This window comes from Corylus avellana, chromosome ca7 (genome assembly GCF_901000735.1).
Source record: "Corylus avellana chromosome ca7, CavTom2PMs-1.0".
Taxonomy (NCBI): Eukaryota; Viridiplantae; Streptophyta; class Magnoliopsida; order Fagales; family Betulaceae; genus Corylus; species Corylus avellana.
In genome coordinates, this window is record NC_081547.1 from 16,890,633 (window position 1) to 16,913,489 (window position 22,857).

At 40.8% G+C, this 22,857-nt stretch overlaps 1 protein-coding gene across 1 annotated transcript in view; it reads left to right on the forward strand.

Moving 5' to 3' along the window:
• Nucleotides 1–22,857, forward strand: part of LOC132186683 (DNA mismatch repair protein MSH4) — a 44,180-nt gene that overhangs the window by 1,281 nt on the left and 20,042 nt on the right. Inside the window, exons 2-15 of the mRNA XM_059600689.1 lie at nucleotides 48–251; nucleotides 420–455; nucleotides 552–664; nucleotides 1,578–1,623; nucleotides 4,733–4,779; nucleotides 4,951–5,058; nucleotides 5,305–5,380; nucleotides 15,603–15,675; nucleotides 15,792–15,937; nucleotides 16,028–16,113; nucleotides 17,127–17,266; nucleotides 17,376–17,515; nucleotides 17,611–17,661; nucleotides 18,590–18,653. Coding sequence (XP_059456672.1) covers nucleotides 48–251; nucleotides 420–455; nucleotides 552–664; nucleotides 1,578–1,623; nucleotides 4,733–4,779; nucleotides 4,951–5,058; nucleotides 5,305–5,380; nucleotides 15,603–15,675; nucleotides 15,792–15,937; nucleotides 16,028–16,113; nucleotides 17,127–17,266; nucleotides 17,376–17,515; nucleotides 17,611–17,661; nucleotides 18,590–18,653 — 1,330 coding nt within the window. The remainder of the gene's footprint in view (nucleotides 1–47; nucleotides 252–419; nucleotides 456–551; nucleotides 665–1,577; nucleotides 1,624–4,732; nucleotides 4,780–4,950; nucleotides 5,059–5,304; nucleotides 5,381–15,602; nucleotides 15,676–15,791; nucleotides 15,938–16,027; nucleotides 16,114–17,126; nucleotides 17,267–17,375; nucleotides 17,516–17,610; nucleotides 17,662–18,589; nucleotides 18,654–22,857) is intronic.

Below are 22,857 nucleotides of genomic sequence, written 5' to 3' on the forward strand. Positions count from 1 at the left end.
TGACTAATGTAATGCATAAGCGTAACTGACACCAATTGTGTGGTCAGGTTGGAGTTGCTGCTTTCGACTTGAGGTCAGCTTCCCTGCATCTTTCCCAATATATTGAAACTAGCAGTTCATATCAGAATACAAAAACTTTGCTGCATTTCTATGATCCCATGGTGATCATTGTTACTCCAAACAAGCTGGCACCAGAAGGTATGGTTGGAGTTTCGGAGTTGGTGGATAGATTTTGCGCTACGGTCAAGAAGGTGATAGTCCTTAATGACTGACTACCAATGCTCAGATCTTTCTCTCTCTCTCTCTCCCCCTCTCGCTCCTGCTTGTGTGTGCACCTGGACAACCAGATCCATATGTGTCTGCCTTTGTGAGTGATTTTCATTTGTTCACGAATTAATATGATATACTGCTTTGTGCAGGTTGTAGTGGCCCGTGGTTGCTTCAATGATACCAAGGTTGTGATAGATAATTATTCTCCACTGGTTTTTAAAATTTTGGGTGCTGATACTTGCATCCATTTTCTGAAATGATGTTGTGGTGTTGTGCTCCAGGGTGCCGTGCTGATAAAAAATCTAGCGGCCAAGGAGCCTTCTGCACTTGGTTTGGATACTTATTACAAGCAGTATTACCTCTGCTTGGCAGCTGCGGCAGCTACTATTAAGTGGTACTCAGCACTTTTCTTTCTACAAGTTAAGACATGAAGGTGGATATTTTAATTCTGAATCTAGTTAATTTCCGACATAACTTTATACTAGATGTTATTTTGATGAGTTTCACACTAGGGGTTCTTATCTCAATGGTTAATTACCTATTATGGCTAAGAAGCAGTAACATCCTTTTTCTAGTGTCTGATAGATATATATTTTTTTTGAGAAGCTGTTATTTTTGAAAACTTGATTTTCATTTAAGAAAGAAAGCATCATTCTGTTGAAAAATTAGAGACTTCCTCAGAAAAAGAAACAAAAAGAAAAGTAAAATTAGGGGCTTACTTTTTTATAGACTAATGCAAAACATTTGTTTACTGCTACATTGGGGAGGGTCTTAGTGTGATATGACAGTATTGATTTAAAGATGGAATGCTAGTAAACTCAGTCCAAATACAAGCTATTTTAAACCAAGCGAATTCTTATCCAAGAGGGGAGATTAATTTTGAGGTATTAAGATGGACACTTGAACCATATTGTCTCTGCTGATGTTCTGTTCCTCCTCTTTATGGGCTTTAAGGGCTCTTTAGAGTTATCATCTTTTTCTTTTATTATTTTACTTTCGCTGTACATTCTAAATTTCCTTTGCTGCAAGGTTTAAGATTCTGCAGTTAACAAAAAAGTTCATATGATTTTGGAATTTTGTGATAGTTTCTATTGACATTTTATTTGTTCATCTGATAGTTCTAATTTTTAAGAACTTGTGCATTATGCACGCCTTTTCATCTTGGAAGTTGCTGTAGGTAGATAATTTGTTAGGCATCTGAAGTTCGCTTGAATATTTGAAGAGCAATTGCACTTTTATTGTTATCATATTTGTTATCCTTTATAAGTTATTGAACTTCTAAAAACAAGTTCTAACTGCATGCGCAGGACAGAAGCAGAAAAAGGGGTCATTGTTACAAACCACTCCTTGTTGGTATGTGTTTTATGATGCATGTTCCTTCCCTTCCCATTTGAACAATTAAATTAGGAATTGTTGTCTGTTTTATCACCAACACATCTCTGGCTCCTAATAAAGAATTATAGATTATCTGTCACAATTTGAGGGCTGCCTCTAGGCACAAGGAGGGAGAGAGAGGGAGTGGGCATTGACAGCTGCTTTTTCTTTTGATTTGTAGCATTCCTTTAGGAAATTGCTTCTTTAATTTGGCTTAGCTACATCATATCCAAATTCATTGACACTCACATTTAACATGGGTTTGGATCTGTTAACACATGTCATAATGGTATATGTTGTGTGGTTGATCATGAGGGTTCCAAGAAAAATGATTATAATATATTTTTTTTGATAAGTAATGTTTCATATATCAAAAGCGCAGAGGGGCGCAACCCTAGTACACAGGAAGTATACAAGAGAATGCCAAAAGGAAGAAAGAAAAAGGACAAAGAAAACAAAAGGACAGGAAAGATCCCATGGAACCCAAAACCCACAAGAACACAGCAACACCCAAACAGGCCCATAAAAACCCACCACCCAATACAGCAACTGCCAAAAGACCCATAAAAACCCATGCCCAATAAAGACCCTCAAGGACTAAACCAAACCAGAAAACCTAAGGAGACTCCAGCGCTACCGCTTGCGAGCCGAGCCTTTCCTTCGCCGATTGGAAGCGTCACCATAATTAACGGAGCTCTTCAAATTGAACAACTCCATATTGCCTTTGTACTTGGCCCGAGCAACCTTAAAGTCCTCTTCAACAGCCTTCAACATCGCCAAAGTCGGTTCCTCATCTTCGTCACTATATGGCCAATCTAGAGGATCAAGAAAGGAGTCATCCGTCCCATCATCCCACTCCACAAACGCATCAGCCAAGCTGCTTCCCGTAGGAGGGTATACATTAAGAGGAATGGGGGAATCACCATCCACTCCATCCCAAAGCTTGCCTCCCTCATCCCTAACGATTATTTCGCCAGATGGACTGAAGCCTACCGGCCAATTCTGGGATTGAGACAGCCCACTAAAGCTGGAATCCTCCCCCTTAACAGCAACCACCATAGTTGACGACCACGCGGCCAGTGACTTAGACGGGAAAGGAGTACCCAATGCAATATCACCAGAATTGTGACCCAGTCTTTCCTCTCGAGGCAGAGGAGGAAAAGAGAACTTACCCAAAGTAGGTGAAGCGTCCTTAGCATCTAGAATTGACGAGGCTGGTGAAAGAACAGGTCTCGGCCCAAAAAAACCCTACCGGAGCAAGCCCTTCACCAGGGGAGGATTATGAACAGCTGCCTGCGAAACAGGAGCCTTCAGAGACTCTGGAACCACCGCAGAAGTGTCGAACTTGGACGCAGCTGAGCCCAGGCGAACCTCATCCTCCAAATCACCATAAGATGGTTCAGGGTCCAAAACAAGGCCAAAATCGTGACCAGCCGACCCGGGAACCAACTCGGAAACCGCACCGGAACCTGACCCGAGAACCAACTCGGACTTGATCCGCTTACCTTTCGGTTTATGGCCAGCATAACCCATAAACCCAACCCTGAACAGCTTGCCTTTGGGTTTATGGCCAGCATAACCCATAAACCCAACCCTGAACCGCTTGCCTTTGGGCTTCTGAACCAGCCCGCCAAGGATCCGATACAGCTCAGCACAAAAATGCCCTAGGCACCTCTTCGTCTTGTTCCTTCTCACCTTAGCAGCGGCCGCCACCGGAAACGACAAGCAGTGCTGAAGCATGGGAGAGGCACTCTCCATATCGTAACAATTCACCACTGAACACAGCTCCACTCCAGCGTTCCCCATCTCAAAACGGGAATAAGTCCAGCACTTGCGACGATAAGAGCTGCAACCAATCGTGTCCGCCACCACGCAAGAAGAAGAGCGCAGCGCTTTCACAAAAGGCCTCCTAGCCTTTAACCCCGAAAAATGATCACCCCTCTGATTCCCCTGAATCTGCTTCCCTGCCGGAGAGGAAACCTCAGAAATCGAAGACCCGGAAGTTCTCTCCTGAAACGACAGCATCAAACGCAGCTCACCCACGAACCTATGCCAGCCCCACCCAGAACGGGCCTCTGGGATCCAGATGATACCTTTCCGACCACCTTCCGCGTAGGCGGCCACCTCCAGAAATCTCCCTGCCTTGTTACCACACCCGCTCACCATCAAAGTCTTCCCTTCCTCACAAAAATACTTGACGAAATCATCCTTCACTGGAGACTGAATCGCCTTTTCCACCATAGCTACCAACCAAGTAGCACATTGCTGACCCACCAGAATAACCCCAACAAAACCCTTCCTTCTTTCCTCCAGACGAAAGTTCGAAGACCCATCCTTCACCGAGAAGTTGAAGGTTTTAGCTCAACGGAGAAGCGTCGTTCCATAATCACCTCAAAGAAGCACCTTCGAGCTCTCGGAGGCATAGCAGGCCACGGATAGAGGCCAAAACCTAACGGACACGCTAGCACGCGCCCCCACTACAGCAGGAAAAAAAAAAAAAAAAAACAGAAAGAGAGAGGAGAGAGAACATAGCGTTTTTAAAAAATAGTACTGTTACTATAATTACCTGCTTCTTGTACTCTTTTTTAATTTTCCCTGCATGCATAAATGGCTTCCCTTGAAAAAAAATAATCAGTTGCTGTTAATATGTTTTGTTTGAAATATAAATCAACAAAGAGTACTGTTACTATACATCTGAGCTGAGTTCTGAGTTTCTAATTGAATCACAGTAGCAACTTCTTGATATTCTAATATAAATTCCAAATGGTCAGTGTTGTTTCTGTAAGGATTTTATGGTATTGCACTCTCATGTGTGGCACTGAAATACTTAAAACTTTAGAATTATTATACTCCTCTTAAGAAATTCCCACCCATGGAATATGTAATAGTGGCCCCTATAATTTGTTCTTACAGATAAATGGCTCAAATGCATAACTTCAGTTTTTCAAATTTCCTCCGTTTGCCTTTATTATTTGATCTGTTTTTAGTTTATTTTTTTATTTATTTATTTTATTTATTTTTAATTAATTAATTAATTTTTTTTAAGAATTCTAATAGTACTTTTACTGTACAATTATCTCTTTCCCAGGTTACTTTTAATGGATCATTTGACCATATGAGCATTGATGCTACCAGGTACCATCCCTTTCTTGCTTAATGTATTCTGGTGCTTAGCTGCTGTCCAACATATTAGTCTGGCTTAAATAGTGGTACCATCTATTAAAAAGATATTTGGTTAGTATATATACTGGTGAGATTTATCATATAATTTAGATATGAAATCTTACAGTTGAAATTTGGTGGCAGCATCCAAAATTTGGAAATTATTGAGCCACTTCATTCAAGCCTTTGGGGAACAAGTAACAAAAAGAGAAGTCTGTTCCACATGCTTAAGACAACTAAAACTATTGGAGGGTATGTGATGAATTGTTCAAGCTGGCTGATGTGACATGTCATATCAACCATTGCTTCATAATTTTAGCAAAATTTTCCCTTAGCTTTAAGCACATCACTGATTCTTCTCATGCCATCTTGCTCCCCCTGGAAGGGAGGGAGGGGGTTAGGGGCTTGTGCATAGAAGAAAGTGGGGTTTATGCCGTCGCTTTTCTTTTTGTTAATGTAAAATCTGTAATCTTACATTTTTTGGGATTTCTTTTCCAGGACTAGGCTTCTCCGTGCCAATATTTTGCAGCCTTTGAAAGATATTGAGACTATCAATGCTCGCCTTGATTGCCTGGTTAGTTTAAATGTGGTATTCTCAAATTTCTCAGTTGAAGCTATGTTCAATTTGGTCTATCAAACTCTTTCCCAACTTGAGACCTTCTAAATTTTCTTAAGGTCGTCTCTGTTAGGGTTCCCCTTTTTTTTATTTCCCCCTGTTGTATCTAACATTAATTACTGTGTGCTCTGTCTTTGTTAACTTTGGGAGAAGGTGTTTGCACATGAATGAAATAATGCAATGCCTTTTTGACTCATATCTATGCTTGAAATAAGATCATGAGCAATTGCCTATATAGTTAGGTTGGACCCCTTTTTTTTTTTTTTTTTAATCCAGTAATTTTCATTGAAATGTACTTTCTTTTTTAGTTTAGTTTTTCACTAATGTTCTGTGGGACGGGTAGAAAAGGTTAGGGTTTTGGGGGGTTAGACGCCCTTGCAGTATGTTACAAGGTGAAGAAGCTGGGGGTAATTTAGAAATACTATGTAAAATTGTTTTGTAATGGCTTTAAATATGCACATTCAAGCCTGGGGAATTTCTCCAATGTTTTTGCAAGTCAAAGTTCAGAAGCTTTTGAAAGTCAAGTCAATGTTTTTGCAAGCCAAAATGGCATCGTAGAAGTAGCACTTCTAATATAACTTGCAAATTTGATTTGTTAGCTAGAAAGTAAGACATTGGCTCCATAATTTGAGTAGGGCTTTCTCAATTGGAGTCTCCTCTCAGCCTTGTTACTCTTGTTGCATTGTTTTCTGCTCTCCAGTATTTGCTGTGTGTTTGTATAATTGTTTCTAGATTTGTTAGATATGAGGTGGGCAATGGATAAAAAATCAGGTGTTGGCATGATTTGGGGTGTTGGGATCAGCCCTTGAAGGTTACTTTTTTGGAATTATTTAGTATTTCGCGATGTAAGGAGGCATGGGTGGAATATCATGTGTAGTTCTCTAATGGAAATATCCAGTGGAATATATCATTTACTAGAGGTGGATTATGTAACATCGTTTTTTCATCTTTTGTACTCTATTAGGCTAAGACAAGGAGGGAAGGATAAAATAAGTTGGATTCCCTCCAAAAGCATTTGGTAGCATGCAGTCAAAAGATTTGGGTACATGGATGTGAAACAAGAGGGCTCAAGCAACATCAGGGGGGGGAGGGGGGTGTCGATTTTTGCACTCAACACCACCATTTTGTTGTGATGTGTAAAGGACAAGTGGTCTGGTATACAATGCTTTTGGCAGATAAATAAGAAGCAAAGGATTGTGAGATATTCTTTGGCATTATCATATTGCAACATTTGGATTTTCTGGCCAAATTGAGTTCTGATCTCTTTGCCGAAAAGTTTTAACTCAAAACGATTTTTCATTAAAAATATCTACGTCATCCGAGAGTAGTCATCAACAAAGGTAACAAAGTATTGAAATTTATTTGACGCAACACTAAAAGGACTGGAGTGTGCTAACTCAAAGGTGTTAGAAACCTGACCAACATAGCTAGACGGTAAAGACACACGATGTTTTTTTTTTTTTGATAAGTAATTATGATATAAAAGAGCGCAAAGGGGCGCAACCCATATACACGGGAAGTATAAACTGAGAGCGTCTAGGAGGGAGAGAAATGAAAAAGAAAATCAGAGAAACTAATCACTAAAGGAGCTAGCCAAGCGGCCGTCCAAGAGTAAAGAGTAAAGAAAAAGAAATGAGTCAATTCCTCTATGGTCCTAGTGGAATTTTCAAAACATCTAGTATTTCTTTCATTCCAAATACACCACATAAGACACAGAGGGATCATCTTCCAAACAACCGCGCTTTGAGAACGACCTCCCGACCACCAGCTAGCAAACAAGGCCCTCACCCGGCAAGGCATGACCCAATGCAACCCAAACCGCTGAAAAATCGTGAGCCAAAGAGCCCTTGCAAGCTCATAGTGGAGAAGAAGATGATCGGCTGACTCTTCGGTCTTCTTGCATATACAACACCACTCCACTACCACTATGTTCCTCTTACGCAGCGTATCATGAGTCAAAATTTTGCCTAGGGCTGCAGTCCAACCGAAAAAAGCCACCCGCTGAGGCGCCTTAGTACGCCAGATGCTCTTCCAAGGAAACTCCTTTTGATTAGAGATGGACAAGGCCTTATAAAATGACTTAACCTCGAACTTGCCCTTCTTGGACGGAGACCAGCAAATACGATCAGCACTGCCTAGGGAAACCTTGCAAGAATACAACTGATCAAAAAAAGGAGAAACCAAATCCATCTCCCAATCTTGGACCGATCGTACGAAGATGACATTCCACTCAACAACCCCATTCCTCCCAATAAAATTATCCTTCACCCAAGCTTCTTTGTGTCTGGCGATACTGTATAAGGACGGGAAAGCTTGCTTCAAAGAGTTGTCCCCACACCAAATATCATGCCAGAATCGGACTTTCGAACCCTCCCCCACCTCAAACCGAATACCTTTGGCAAAGAAATTCCATCCTTTCCGAATATGCTTCCATAACCCCACACCATGAGAGCCCGAAACCTCCTTGGTGCACCACCCATCTTCTTGGTCTTCATATTTAGCTTTGATTAACTTACACCAAAGCGCCCCATTCTCATTTGCGTATCTCCAAAGCCATTTCCCCAAAAGAGCTTGGTTAAACTGATGCATCTTCCGAATGCCAAGACCCCCATATCAAATAGGGCTACAAACTTGGTTCCAACTTATAAGATGCAACTTGGGCTCATCCCCCTTTCCTCCCCACAAGAAATCTCTTTGGACTTTCTCAATCATTTTAGCTACACTTACAGGAATCGGAAACAGAGACAAAAAGTAAGTCGAAAGATTAGCAAAGTGCTCTTAATGAGGGTTAAACGACCTCCTTTAGAAAGATATATTCTCTTCCAACCTGCCATCTGACGCTCCATCTTTTCGATCACTTCATTCCACATAACCGTATCCTTGAATGACGCCCCAAGAGGAAGGCCCAAATACTTCATAGGCAATTCTGCAACACTACACCCAAGAATGTTAGCTAGGCCCCCAATGTTCTCCACCTCACCAATGGCCACATCTTTGACTTTCCAAGATTTACTCTCAAACCCGAAACAACTTCAAAACATAAGAGAATAAGACGAACATACTGGATTTGCTCGATAGAATCTTCACAAAAAATCAAAGTATCATCCGCAAATAAGGAGTGTGAGATCATCAACTCCGACAAGACCCTATTTCCCACCGAGAAACCAGTCAAAAGGCCTTGGTCAACCGTCACATTCACCATCTTACTCAACGCCTCCATAACAAGCACAAACAATAACGGTGAGAGGGGATCCCCTTGCCTGATTCCCCTCGAACTGTTAAAGAATCCTTCCGGGGAACCATTCACAAGAATGAAGAATTTTACTGTCTTAATACACCATTCTATCTAAGCCCTCCACCTCTCACCAAAACCACATCTATGCAGCAAATACAAGACAAAATCCCAATTTACATGGTCATTGGCCTTCTCCAAATCCAATTTACAAAGAACACCTGGCACCCCTGATTTCATGCGACTATCCACACATTCATTTGCAATAAGAACGGAATCTAGGATTTGCCGACCCCCAATAAAAGCATTTTGAGAATAGGAAATGACCTTACCCAAAACAGTTTTCATCCTATTGGCAAGAACCTTAGATACAATTTTATACACCCCTCCCACCAAGCTAATGGGCCGAAAGTCCTTCATCTCCACCGCATCCGCCTTCTTAGGAATCAAGGAAATAAAGGTTGCATTCAAGCTCTTCACCAATTGACGTCTACGATGAAACTCTGCAAAAACCGCCATAACATCTTGTTTAATAACACCCCAGCAAGCTTGAAAAAAAGCCATGGAAAAGCCATCTGGACCTGGAGCCTTATCACCATCCATACCTTTTACCACCTCCCAAACCTCCTTATCCTCAAAATCTCTTTCTAACCACCTCTTGTCCTCCTCCTCAATGGACAAAAAAGGTTGGTTATCCATTCTAGGGTGCCAAGAGCTTTGTTCCGAGTAAAGACTTTGGTAATACTGCACTATGTGATCTTTAATCTCAACTGAATCACCGGATAAGATGCCATTAATACGAAGCACTTCCACACTGTTGTACCTTCTGTGAGAATTAGCCATCTTGTGGAAAAAACGAGTATTCCTATCCCCCTCCTTGAGCCACAAAGCTCTCGATTTTTGGCGCCAATGAATTTCTTCACACAACAAAGTATTCTCCAAATCTTTTAACTTGTCCGCCTTCCGGATTTTCACCTCTTGATCTAAGCCTCTCGATTCTGCCAGCTCATCCAACTCCTGGATACCTCCCAATAACTCCTTTTTTCTCCCAATATCCCCAAAGACCTCCTCATTCCACTTTTTCAAGTCTACTTTAAGAGATTTTAGTTTACTAGCAAGCACAAAACTAGGCAGACCCTCAAACGAATATGACCCCCACCAAGAAGCAACCTTATCAACAAAACCCTCTGCCTTAAGCCACATATTTTCAAATTTAAAACCCTTCTTACCTTCACAAGGAGTCCCACACTCTAGTAATAAAGGGAAATGATCCGAGAGCAGGCGTTGAAGTCTTCTTTGAGAAACTGCTGGGTAATGATCTTCCCAATCCGAAGAGAGCAAAAACCGGTCAATCCTCGACCAACTCTCATTTTCTTGATTATTAGACCAAGTAAATTGACCCCCCATCATCGGAATATCCACCAGATTATTCTCTGAAATGAAGTCCGAGAAATCCATCATGCCCGAAGAGTAATAAGAACCATTGGAGCGCTCACTAGGAAAGCGTACAATGTTGAAATCCCCTCCCAAACACCAAGGGACCTCCCACACCCTCATCAATCCAGCCAACTCTTCCCAAAATGCCCTTCTCTCCACTTCCTCATTCGGCCCATACACACCCCCAAACGCCCACACCCATCTATCCTCTACATTTTGAAAAGAACAAGCCAAAGAGAAATGACCCACACACTCCTCCTTACACTCCACTACCCTCCTATCCCACACGATGGTGTTTACAGAACTAACTTGCTTCACAAGGCAAAGAAGATAGATCGCCAAGACTCCGACAATACCACCTCGACTTGACGCTTCCAAGTGGATAGAGACAAGTGACAGAGCCGACAATGCCATTGGAAAGGAGATAATGAAGACGGAAGTGCCCATGGAGGAGAGATGAGAGCAAAATCCAGATAGTATAGACCTCCAACTTCATGCCCATATCAATCATTTGTTTCGTCTAGAGATCCTGAAAAATATAAATAGAAGGGTAAAAACTAACACTACATTGAAGGTATTTGGTGATTTTACTAATTGACAACAAATTGAAAGGAAAACCAGGAATATGTAAAATAGATAACAACACAAGATCGAGATTGAGATGAATGGTTTTAGAGCCCTATACTTTGGCTAAGGAACCATTGGCTAAAGTAACACTCTGAGGTGATGTGACGGTATGATAAATAGATAGATGAATGGACGCACTAGTCAATAGTCATAGGCTCAATCGCATTGGAATTGATGACCCATAGATTCGAGGTAAAGGATAAAAGACAATAGGATGCAATACTTGACTGGGCTAGAGTGGTTGTGGTGGAGGAAGCTGGTCGCTTATGATGGGCTAGGAGGTGAGCATACACATCCTAAAAATTTATATAAGGCACTGCCTGATCCAAAGTCAAGGGAAGCGATGCAAGAAGAGATGAAACCTCTTTATAAAAGTAAGACATAGGATCTTGTTAGGGAAATTGAGATTGTTCAACCAAGCTTTGTTAGGGAAGTGGCTATGGCGTTAGGCGCATGAGAGAAGGGCTTGGTGGCGAATGGTCGTGGATGCCAAATATGGGTTCGAATGGGGGGGTTGGCATTCTATCAATATCTCGGGGTCTCATGGGGTGGGTCTTTGGAGGTACATTAGTAGGGGGTGGCGGATGTTGTCTAGCCATACAAGATTTGATCCAAGAGATGGTTCCAAAATCAAATTTTGGGATGATGTGTGGTGCAGAGAAGCGTGTCTTAAGGATGTTTTTCCAGGCCTTTACACCATAGCTAATGCTAAAGACGTGTCTGTTGCTGACAACTTGGATCTCACGGGAGGAGCTCTTCAATGGAATATTAGTTTTTCTCGGTTGATTCATGATTGGGAGTTGGAAGTGCTAGCCTCGTTTTATACTTTGTTATACTCTCATAAAATGAATAGGGAAGGAGAGGATAAAATGTGGTGGATTCCGTCTAGTAAAGGGAAGTTCGATGTTCGATCTTACTATAATGTCTTGGCTAGTACTGAGGCTAGTCATTTCCCATGGAAGAGTATTTGGCGCACCAAGGCACCCACGAGAGTGGCCTTCTTTACATGGACGGCAGTGTTAGGGAAGATCCTCACAATCGATAATCTTAGGAAAAGGAATCTTATTGTGATCAATAGATGTTGCCTGTGCAAATCGGATGGGGAAACGATTGATCATCTTCTTCTCCATTGTGAGATTGCTCGCTCTCTATGGGATGCTATCTTTAGCCGATTTGGATTGTCATGGGTCATGCCTCAAAAGGTGGTGGATTTGTTCGCTTCTTGGTGGTCGGGAGGGCGTTCTCGAAGTGCCGTTGTGTGGAAAATGGTTCCCCTATGCATAGTATGGTGTTTATGGTTAGAAAGGAATGCGAAATGCTTTAAGGATACTGAGAGCTCCTTGGAGGACATCAAGGCGTTTTTCTTCTACACACTTTTCACTTGAACAACAGCTTGGTTTGCCCCTTTAGTGATTAGCTATCTTGATTTTCTTGTTCTTTTTTCTTCTCCTAATTAGGCGTTTTCTCTTATATACTCCCTGTGTACTTGGGTTGCCCCCTCTTCGCTTTTGATATATAAACTTTACTTATCAAAAAACAGACATAGGATCTTGTTGAATTGCTTAATGGAAAAAAAGGCAGTTGGATGCAAATGGGTGTTTACTGTATAGCCTATGGTCGATGGTCCTATGCAAAGATATAAGGCCAAATTAGTTGCAAAAGGTTTTACACAAACCTATGGAATTGGCTATGAGAAGATATTTGCTCTGGTAGTAAAGATGAACTCAATTCGAGTCCTACTTTCGGTGATAACAAATTTGGATTGACCGTTGCATCAATTTAACATGTAAAATCCATATCTTCATGGAAATCTAGAAGTATGCATCGAAGTTCCTCCAGTGCTTGAATTTTCATCTTCTATGGGTAAAGTGTGCTAATTGAAGAAGCCATTGTATGCTCTGAAACAATCTCCGAGAGCATGGTTCGGTGGTTTTCCCCTATGTAGAAATTTGATTACAAACAAAGTTAGTTGATCATACACTTTTTATCAAGCATTCTTTTCGAGGAAAGGTAACAACTCTTATTGTGTATGTAGATGATATTGTAGTGATAGAAAATGACGATGAGGAGATACGAAATGTAAAAAATTCTCTTGAAAATGAATTTGAAATAAAAAGACTTGACCAATTTGAACTATTTTTTGAACATTGAGGTAGTGATGTCGAAACATGGTATATTTATCTCCCAACAGAAATACATTCTTGATCTTATCAAGGAAACATGGATGCTCGGATGTAAAGCTATTGATAATCTAGTTGAAGTGAATGTTAAGTTAGGCTGAAAGTAGTGAGAGTCCTCTGGTTGGAGAAGGTAGAAATCAACGATTGGTTGGCAAGTTGATTTATTTCTTTTGCACTTGTCCTGACATTGCATATGCTATCAATGTGGTAAGTCAATTATGCATTTGTAACGTGAGTCTCAAATGAAGCAATCTACTAGATTCTTTGCTACTTAAAATCCTCACAGTTAAGGGATTGTTGTTTTTCTGATGTTAATAGTTTTGTAGTAAGAAGATTAGAGGAGAAGAGGAGACTGCTATATTATTCACAGCTTATTCTTAACCTAATACAAACATCCTAATATATAGGATTAAGGAAATATCACAATGACCAAACTACCCTCAAACCCTAATGACTTAGTAACCCTAATAACTCTTCTAACACTCTCCCTCAAGCTGGATCATATAAATTATATAAATCCAGCGTGGAAGAAACAAGCAAACGAAAAACATAGAAAAACATACTCTCACACTCCCCCTCATGCTGGAGCAACTTGGAGCACACAATACAAATACCCATAAAAATAATAAGAAAATTTGCTAAAACTTCAATGCCAGTCGAAAACTCGTCGGAAACTGTAACAGGCGGTTGGATCTCGTTGAAAAACACCAAGGCCGATAGGATCTTGTCGGAAAACAACAAGGACCAGTCGGAACCCATTGCAAAACACCAAGGCTGGTCGGATCTTGCCGCAAAACACCAACGGTTGATCGGATCTCATTGCAAAACACCAAGGCCGGTAGAATTTCGCCGGAAAACAACAAGGACCAGTCGGAACCCATTGCAAAACACCAAGGTTGGTCGGATCTCGCCGGAAAACACCAACGGTTGACCGGATCTCACCGCAAAACACCAAGGCCGGTAGAATCTCGCTGGACAACAACAACCGGTCGGAAACCACCACAAAACACTAAGGTCGGTTGGATCTCATCACAAAATACTAAGGCCGGTCAGATCCCGACAACTAACAATGATCACATTTCACGTGATCAATCAACGAGTCTCGTAGGAACAACTACTGCTGAGAAAAAAAAACAAACAGGAACCTTTGCTGGAGACTCGCTGGAGACAAGTAGACCATGCTTGCAATACCAAAAACAGAAGCCAAACCAAACAGAAACCTTTGCCGGAGGCTCGCCGAAGCTTCGCCGGAGACAGTCCAAACTCACCGTATTTTTTATTTTTTATTTTGCGATAACCACGGACAACATCTTTCAAGGCACTCACTGCCCATGTGGGCTTTAAGCCCACATGGGTGGTGTTGCCACCAGAAGAACACTCACAAAAAAAAAAAATAATAATAAAATAAAAAACAGTGGAAAACTTAGACTACAAACAAAGGAACAAGAATTTAAACCCCAAGGCTTTGATACCATGTTAATAGTTTTGTAGTAAGAAGATTAGAGGGCTGCTATATTATTCAGCTTATTCTTAACCTAATACAAACATCCAAATATATAGGATTAGGGAAATATCACAATGACCAAACTACCCTCAAATCCTAATGACTTACTAACCCTAATAACTCTTCTAACATTCGACATGATCAATTGAAAATAGAAGCCTACATAGATGCAGACTGGGCTGGATCTGTTATGGATTGATGCTCCACGTTAGGATATTGCACATTGATGGAGGTAATTTGATTACTTGGTGTAATAGGAAACAATCAGTAGTTACTAGATCCAATGCAAAAGCATAATTTAGAGTTATGACTCATGGAGTGTGTAAAATATTGTGGTTGAAGATACCATTGAAAGAACTTAGGTATGATTCTAAGATTCAATGAGACTGTATTGTGACAACAAAGCTGTGATTAACATTGCTCACAATCCAATCCAACATGACCGAACCAAGCATGTTGAAATTGACAGACATTTTATTAAAGAAAAACTACGAGCTGGTCTAATATGTACACCATATCCATATAGGGGAACAACTTCTTGATATTCTGACGAAAGGAGTGTCAAGTAGTGCTTGTCATGCAATCTTAATCAAGCTGGCCATGCAAAGTGTTGATGTGTTAATTTTTTTTTTTTTGTGACAACAAAGCTGTGATTAACTTTGCTCACAATCCAATCCAACATGACCTAACCAAGCGTGTTGAAATTGACAGACATCTTATTCAAGAAAAACTACGAGCTGGTCTAATAAGTACAACATATAGGGGAACAACTTCTTGATTTTCTGACGAAATGAGTGTCAAGTAGTGCCTTTCATGCAATCTTAATCAAGCTGGGCATTCAAAGTGTTGATGTGTTAATTTTTATTTTCATAATATGGGTGGGCGTTTATGTATTTTTACCATATGTGGAAACTATAAATAATATATGAGCAAGAAAACCCTAATTCTGTTCTCTTAGATTTTTTTTTGCTGTGTCTTCTTTTCTTTTTCTCTTTCTTGGTATATTGGTTCAACAAAATTTCCTGCATAAAAAATCACCTGGGAATGATCTATTGAAGATTCATACAATGTAGAAAGTTAATTTTTTTTTTTTTTTTTTTTTTTTTTAAAATTTTGTGGTAGTGTTAGAGTCATGAAGGGGCAGCTCACAACATATGTGATTTAGATCCATCATATGTCTCTTCAATTGTTTGATTTTAGGATGAGTTGATGAGGAATGAACAGCTGTGTTTTGGACTCCCCCAGGTTCTGCGTAAATTTCCAAAAGAGACCGGTAAGCCAAAAAGAAGGAAGAAATTGAATAAAGTAAAAAAAAAAAAAAAAAAAAAAAATCTTCTGGAAGTTTATCCATCAGTTGTATTATATTAAATGTTTCTTTCCTTCATTCAGATAGAGTACTGTGTCACTTCTGCTTTAAGCCACAGAAAGTAACAAACGAAGTCTTGGGTGTTGATTGTGCTAGAAAGAGCCAAATGTTAATCTCAAGCATTATTCTCCTTAAAACTGCTTTGGATGCACTACCTCTACTCTCAAAGGTAAATATGTTTACTTGCTATGATATGCCATATGGTTTTTACTGCACTCAAGTATGTCTTGAAGTGTCAATCCATTTTCATAAATCGTAGGTGCTTAAGGATGCAAAAAGTTTCCTTCTTGCAAACATGTACAAGTCTGTATGTGAAAATGAGAAATATGCATCCATTAGAAAGAGGTATGTCGCAACTCGCAAGCGTCCTGCTGCTCATGTCCTGAAATTAACGGGCACTACCAATTTCTTGTTTCAAGTTTTAAGAATCCTCATTTGTGAAAAATCACTGATCAGAGTTCCATTTTATCTTGGGACTTTGAACAACTCGCAATTTTTCATTTCTCAAATGTCATGTATTTCTTATTGAGGAGTAAACCTACCTTGGTTTTAACGCCTTCCATATAATTTCCAAAACTACCTTGGTTTTAACGCCTTCCATATAATTTCCAAAATTCCCTGTAACTGTGCTACCAATTTATAACATTGGCTCTCTTTCCTCAGTATCTTTCCGTCGCTTTCTGCTTTAGTCATCGTGAAGCAAGTAGGTTCTTTTTGTAGTCTACATTGTCTTCGTGTACTAAGCCTGGATTTATTTGGGCAGAGCTTGGTCTAGAATTCTAGAATGAAACTCATGCAGCTCAGGCTGTGCACTGCTCAGCCCAAATCTAGCCTGGCCAAAGTGAAAATAACATATGTATATACTTTGTGAATATTCTACATAGATACTACATAGTTTGTATATCAAAACTCAATAAACATGTATTCCTTGGTGGTTGAACTGGTAGCTTTCAACTTCATAGGTCTTAGTTTAACTCAGTATGTAAGACAACTTTAGGGTTTTCTTTAATTCAGTGTCATCTCTTTTATCTGCTGTTTCCCTCTATGGGCTGACCTGAGCACCACAGGCCATGCTTGGACTGATATATGTTTATTTAACATTTTGGGTTGCTTAAGCTTTGGTTGAGACACTTGTGCTTTGGGCTAAGTTTGGACAAGCCTCATCTTGGTTCAACCCAGCCCATTTACAGGCATATGTGCTCACTCAGCCTTGATTTGTCGCACCAAACTTACATAATGATGATTATAGCGGTGGCTGGTAATTAGTGATGGTTGGGGTATTAAGAATTGTGAGATTGTTTCAATCATGGCACCAACAGCCATGTTTGAATATTCTCAATAAGCTGTATTTATTTCAGGATTGGAGAGGTGATTGATGAAGATGTGCTTCATGCACGGGTTCCTTTCGTTGCCCGCACGCAGCAGTGTTTTGCTGTCAAGGCTGGAATTGATGGACTTTTGGATATAGCAAGGAGGTCATTTTGTGATACTAGTGAAGGTTTTTGTACAACCAATGGATTTCAATTTTCTTTGTCTTCCTGGTCTTCTTGTATAATACCATAGCAGTGTAACGCTGACCTAAAAGCTATTCAATATTAAATTGACAGCCATACATAATCTTGCAAACAAGTATCGTGAAGATTTCAAATTGCCCAATTTGAAACTCCCATTTAACAAGAGGCAAGGATTTTACTTTAGCATACCACGGAAGGATATTCAGGGAAAGCTTCCTAGCAATTTCATTCAGGTTGGGCATAAGATCTTTGCTTGGTACTTTATTATTTGTGAGGATTTCCTTAGTAATAATTTCTTATAATCGTATTATTATGGGACTTAAATCAGGTCTTGAAACATGGGAACAATATGCATTGCTCAACTCTGGAACTTGCTTCTGTAAGTATTATGATCATTTTAACATTAGTCTATTCAGTGTATCATGTGTTAGTGGTCATGAGATGGTGAGAAATTTACTCAATCTATCAGTATATGAAGTGACAATTATACTATTTTTCAATCCACCTGATGTTATCTTAATAGTACCCCCCCCACACACCAAAAATCATATTCATTAGAGTTGTATTTGTAATGCTGTTTCTGTGCATTTGATTGGTCTAGTTGTGATGACTCATGCCATATCAAATGTGGGATGATCCTAATGTTGCATATTAATCTTCATTAAAAGTGAGGTGATCAGCATGTAGGTGATAGTGATATGTTTAAATTTACCATGGATTCTTAACCTTGACATCAGGTTTAAACGGGGTGTTGCAATCTTGCAGAAAACATTTTGAGATGCAATCTTGACAGTGTTTGAGGGATAAGTATTGGAAAAGAAAATAACTTAGCAGGATATTCGTTAAGTACTAACTCAATGATTGAAACGTGTAATTTCACATACAGCATATCACTGACATTTTATCTTGGACACACTTACGTATGTTTGTAGCTAAGGTGACCTTTCATTTCAATTTTTTTTTTTTTTTTGATAGGCTGATTAATAGTGTTTTAAAAAATAGGCAATGAATGTTATTGAATGTTACATCGCACACTCCCTGATGTGGCAGTGATCCATCCAAATCCAATAGTAAATTTCATAGACACGCTTGGAAGTGTGCACTTAGGAGTGTGGACTTGGGAGTGCATGTAGCATTCCTCATTTAATAGTGGAGCTCTACTTTTCACCATATGTGTTAACCTGCATGTGTGTGTGCGTGTGTGCCTGCTAATATGTCACTACCTTATGTATTAGTCATACACTTGTGGAGTCCGTCTCAACTTTGGAAAATTATTCATACTTTGATCCATTCAATGAAAATTGCAGTTAAATATTCGAAACAAGTCTGCAGCTGCAGAGTGCTATATACGAACTGAAGTTTGCCTGGAAGGTGGTACTGAATTTCTGATGAGTGTATTCTTTTCTATTGTTGACTTCATAGGTTGACATTATCTATATGTATGGTGAATCATATATGTCGGATTTCTAGGCAATAAATTAGGAGATTATATTATTTGCAATAAATTAGGAATAAAATCTGAAATTACTATTTCAGATTTTGGTAGTTTTTGTTCCCTGTTTTCTAGCCTAGAGATTTGCTGATTTGATTTGATTTGATTTGATTTCCTAATTTGGTGGCCTTCCTCTACTATTTATCTTGTAATCGTCTCTCTTGAAATTTAATAAGAATTATTATTCTTCTTCTCAAAAAAACCTTCATGGTATCAGAGCCTCGTGCTCTTTTTCTATTTTCTTCTTTCTTCTGATGATGTCATATAAGTCGGCGATGACCGGCGCCCAAAGAAATCCCACCAGCTTTTTCAATACCACTTCAGAAACCATTCCGCCTAATCCCACTATTCCTCCCACACCTGTATCTGCTGATTACTATTCCTAGAATTCAGCCCTTTATCTCACGGTTACAAAACTCAATGGGCACAACTATCTCGAGTGGGCTCAGTCCATGAAATTGGCGATCGATGGCAGAGGCAAAATTGGGCATTTGACTGGCGAAATACCGAAACCTGCTGCTGGTGATCCTAATAAAAAAAAATGGCAGTCCGAAAATTCTCTTATTATTGCGTGGCTCATCAACTCCATGGAACTTGCCATTGGAAAACCTCACCTATTTCTTCCGACTGCTCAAGATGTCTGGGAGGTCGTTCGAAATCTTTATTCAGACTGGGAGAATTCCTCTCAAATATATGAGTTGAAAACTCGACTCTAGAAATCCAAGCAGAATGATCGCGATGTCACTACTTACTACAACGAATTGGTAACGTTATGGCAGGAACTTGATCAGTGTTATGATGATGATTGGGAGAATTCGAACGATTACGCTCGCCACAAGAAGAGAGAGGAAAACGACAGGGTTTACATGTTTTTAGCCGGCCTTAGTCGGAGTTTGGACGAGGTCAGAGGCCGCATTCTTGGCAGGAAGCCATTGCCCTCTATTCGGGAAGTTTTTTCTGAAGTTAGACGTGAGGAGTCAAGGAGAAAAATCATGCTGCTCAACACCGAACCTGGTTTCAACCTAGAACCTGAGAGCTCTGCTCTTGTGTCAAGAGGTGTTGATTCTGACAACGATGGGCGTAAGAAATCGTGGTGCGAGCATTGCAAAAAACCGTGGCATACGAAGGAGACGTGTTGGAAGCGTCATGGTAAACCAGCAAATTGGAAGCCAAAACCCAAACGTGACAGTCGCGCCTACCAAGCCACTGCCGAAGAGACTCAGGAGCCTTCTACCAACTCGGATGCAGTCCCTTTTACCAAGGAGCAATTAGAGCACCTGTACAAATTGTTTCAATCTCCAAAACTGTCCTTAACTCCGTCTTGTTCTTTGGTACAGAAGGGTAACTCTCTTGCTACTGCGTTTTTAGGTGTTATTCCTAACTCTGTTCTTTCTTGGATAATTGATTCCGGCGCAACTGATCATATGACTGGTTGCTCCAAATTGTTCTCATCCTATAGTCAGTGTGCAGGCAATAAAAAGGTCAAAATTGCAGATGGTTCACTCGGTAATTGCCGGGATAGGAACTATCAAACTCACTTCGTTGTTAACCCTCCATGATGTGCTCCACGTTCCCAATTTGTCTTGCAATTTGTTGTCCATCAGTAAAATTACCTCTGATCATCAGTGTCAAGCTAATTTCTACTCTTCTTATTGTGAATTTCAGGAAATGACCACGTGGAGGATGATTGGCAGTGCTAAGGAAAAAGACGGACTCTATTATTTTGTGATGGTTGTTTGGAATTCCAACAAACTCACTCATGTTAGGGGGCCTTGGCTCAAGCTTGATTTGGGAGAATCCTTCTCTGGATGTCACCCTGGGCGCTCCTTTGCGGAGGTTCTTCGACTGGCGGCTGGTTCTGAGGAGCCTTTCGTTGGGAGGAGGGTTAGATCTTCGCAACACATTGATCTCTTCCCGGTGAAGGACTCTTTCGAGACCGGGTACGGTGAGTATGAGTCGCGGGTGATGGTGGACTGGGTGGAGTTGGAGTCGCCGGATCCTGCTAATCTGGCTACAGGTTTCATCCCGACGGCGGATCATAGGAAGAAGAAGAAAAAGAAGAATAAGACGTTGCTAGGTTTTTTGCGTTCTGTTTTGGGCCGGGTCCTAGCTGGGTTAGTTAAAGAACTTTTAGTTGGGCTGGGTGTTCGCGAGTTTGGGTCTCTCCTTAAGCCCAAACACGCTGGGTATTTCAAGACAGCTGGGCGCAGGGGCTTGAAGCGTAGTGTTAAGTTTTTGCCCAAATCGCAACAGGGTGGTTCTGTCTCGCCGGGAGAGACTGATGTTCCGGACGATCGTAGGGAGGCGTGCGTATCTGAGGTTGTTGCGCCGGTCGCCGGTGGTCTCGCCGGGGTTTCTAGCGATGATTCCGAGCTTGCGTTGGTGGGGCTGTCGTTGGCGGAGGTGCTTCCGGAGTCGAATCAACTGGTTAGTGCGGCGGGGTCTGTGTCTCGTGGGACGGCGATGGTCCCTGTTTTTCCGACGAAGGAGGCTCTGTTGCCGGAGGATACCCAGAACTGGTTTGTGACTCCGGTGAGTACCCATGTCTCTCCTCTGTCTCCGGTGGTGGTCTCTGCTCCTCCGGTGGGAGCTGGCTCTGTTCCGGCGAAGGAGTTTGAACCCGTTAAGACTGCTCCGGCGAAAGGGTTGCTACGTCGGGGGTTTTTAGGGTCTAGAAATGTTTCCTCTTCCTCTCTGCCTGGGATGAAGGAGGCTTCATCGTCGGTAAAGGGCTCTAAGGTTGTAGTCGAAGATTCACTGACCTGTTCTATCTCGGGAAAGCATGCGGCTGAGCTGGGTTTGAGATTAAGCGAACCTTTTCCTCGAATGTCGGAGAGCGGTGCTCCGATTTATTCCTCTGTTTCCAAATCTCAAATAGGGTATGCCCGGAGGGTGAAGGAGAAGCTTGCCAAGCAGTTGCAGAAAAACAAGGAGCTGTTTGCCGATGTTGTAGCGGAACCCGCCGAGAAGGGGGCGGGGAACTATTCGGAGGTGGTTATAGATGCGGTGAATTTCGCCTCCAGTGTGGGACTGTCTAATGGTGAAGGAGGTGATGAGAAGAGTCTTTTGAATCTCTTTTCGAATATTGAAGAAGAGCGGGAGCCTTCTACCTCTAAGGCAAAAGGGAAGCGGGAAATCAAGAATTTAGAATGCTCCATCAACTATGAGGTTAGAGAGAGACTTTCTCCGAAGTGGTACTATCGACGTCGGGGTTGTGTTGGAACCAAAAATGCATTCTCCTTTCCTCCAGAGGTGCATTAGGGTTCTGGTTTTTTTTAGGGCTGGTGGTGGGTTCTGTGGGCTTCAGTGTTTGGGTTTTTTGGGTTCTTACTTTGGTCTTTTTCGCTTGGTGGTGGTTATAGTTGGGTTGGGTTTTTTTGGGGTCCGTTTTTCGGGTTTTTTTGGGCTACCTTTGTATACTCTTCTGTGTACTTAGAGGCGCTTTGCGCTTTTTTTTGATATATACAATTTACTTATCAAAAAAAAAAAATTGTTGACGATGGACCTAACTCGAGTAGACGATGTCAAAGTACTTGCTTAAATTTTGTTTATGTTTCCAAAGATAATAATATTATGTTGTGGCATTATAGGTTAGGCCATCATAGTTTTCAGTATTTAAAATACTTGTTTCCCAATTTATTTCAGAATAAAAGTCCATCTTCTTTTCAATGTGAAGTTTGTCAGTTTGCTAAACATCATCGTGCATCGTTTTCCACCCAACCCTACAAACCAACTACACCATTTACTATGATTCATAGTGATATTTGGGGCCCATGTAGAACATCTACGTATTCTGGAAAAAAATGGTTTGTGACCTTTATTGATGATCACACGAGATTAAGTTGGGGTTATTTGATGAAGGAAAAATCTGAAGTGGAAATAATTTTCAAAAATTTTTACACCATGGTACAAACACAATTTCAAAAAAATGTTCAAATATTGCGGAGTGATAATGGTCGAGAATATTTCAAAAACATTTTGAGCCAATTTTTTCTTGAAAAAGGAATTGTTCATCAAAGCTCTTGTGTCGACACTCCGCAACAAAATGGTTTGGTTGAAAGAAAAAACAAACACTTATTGGAA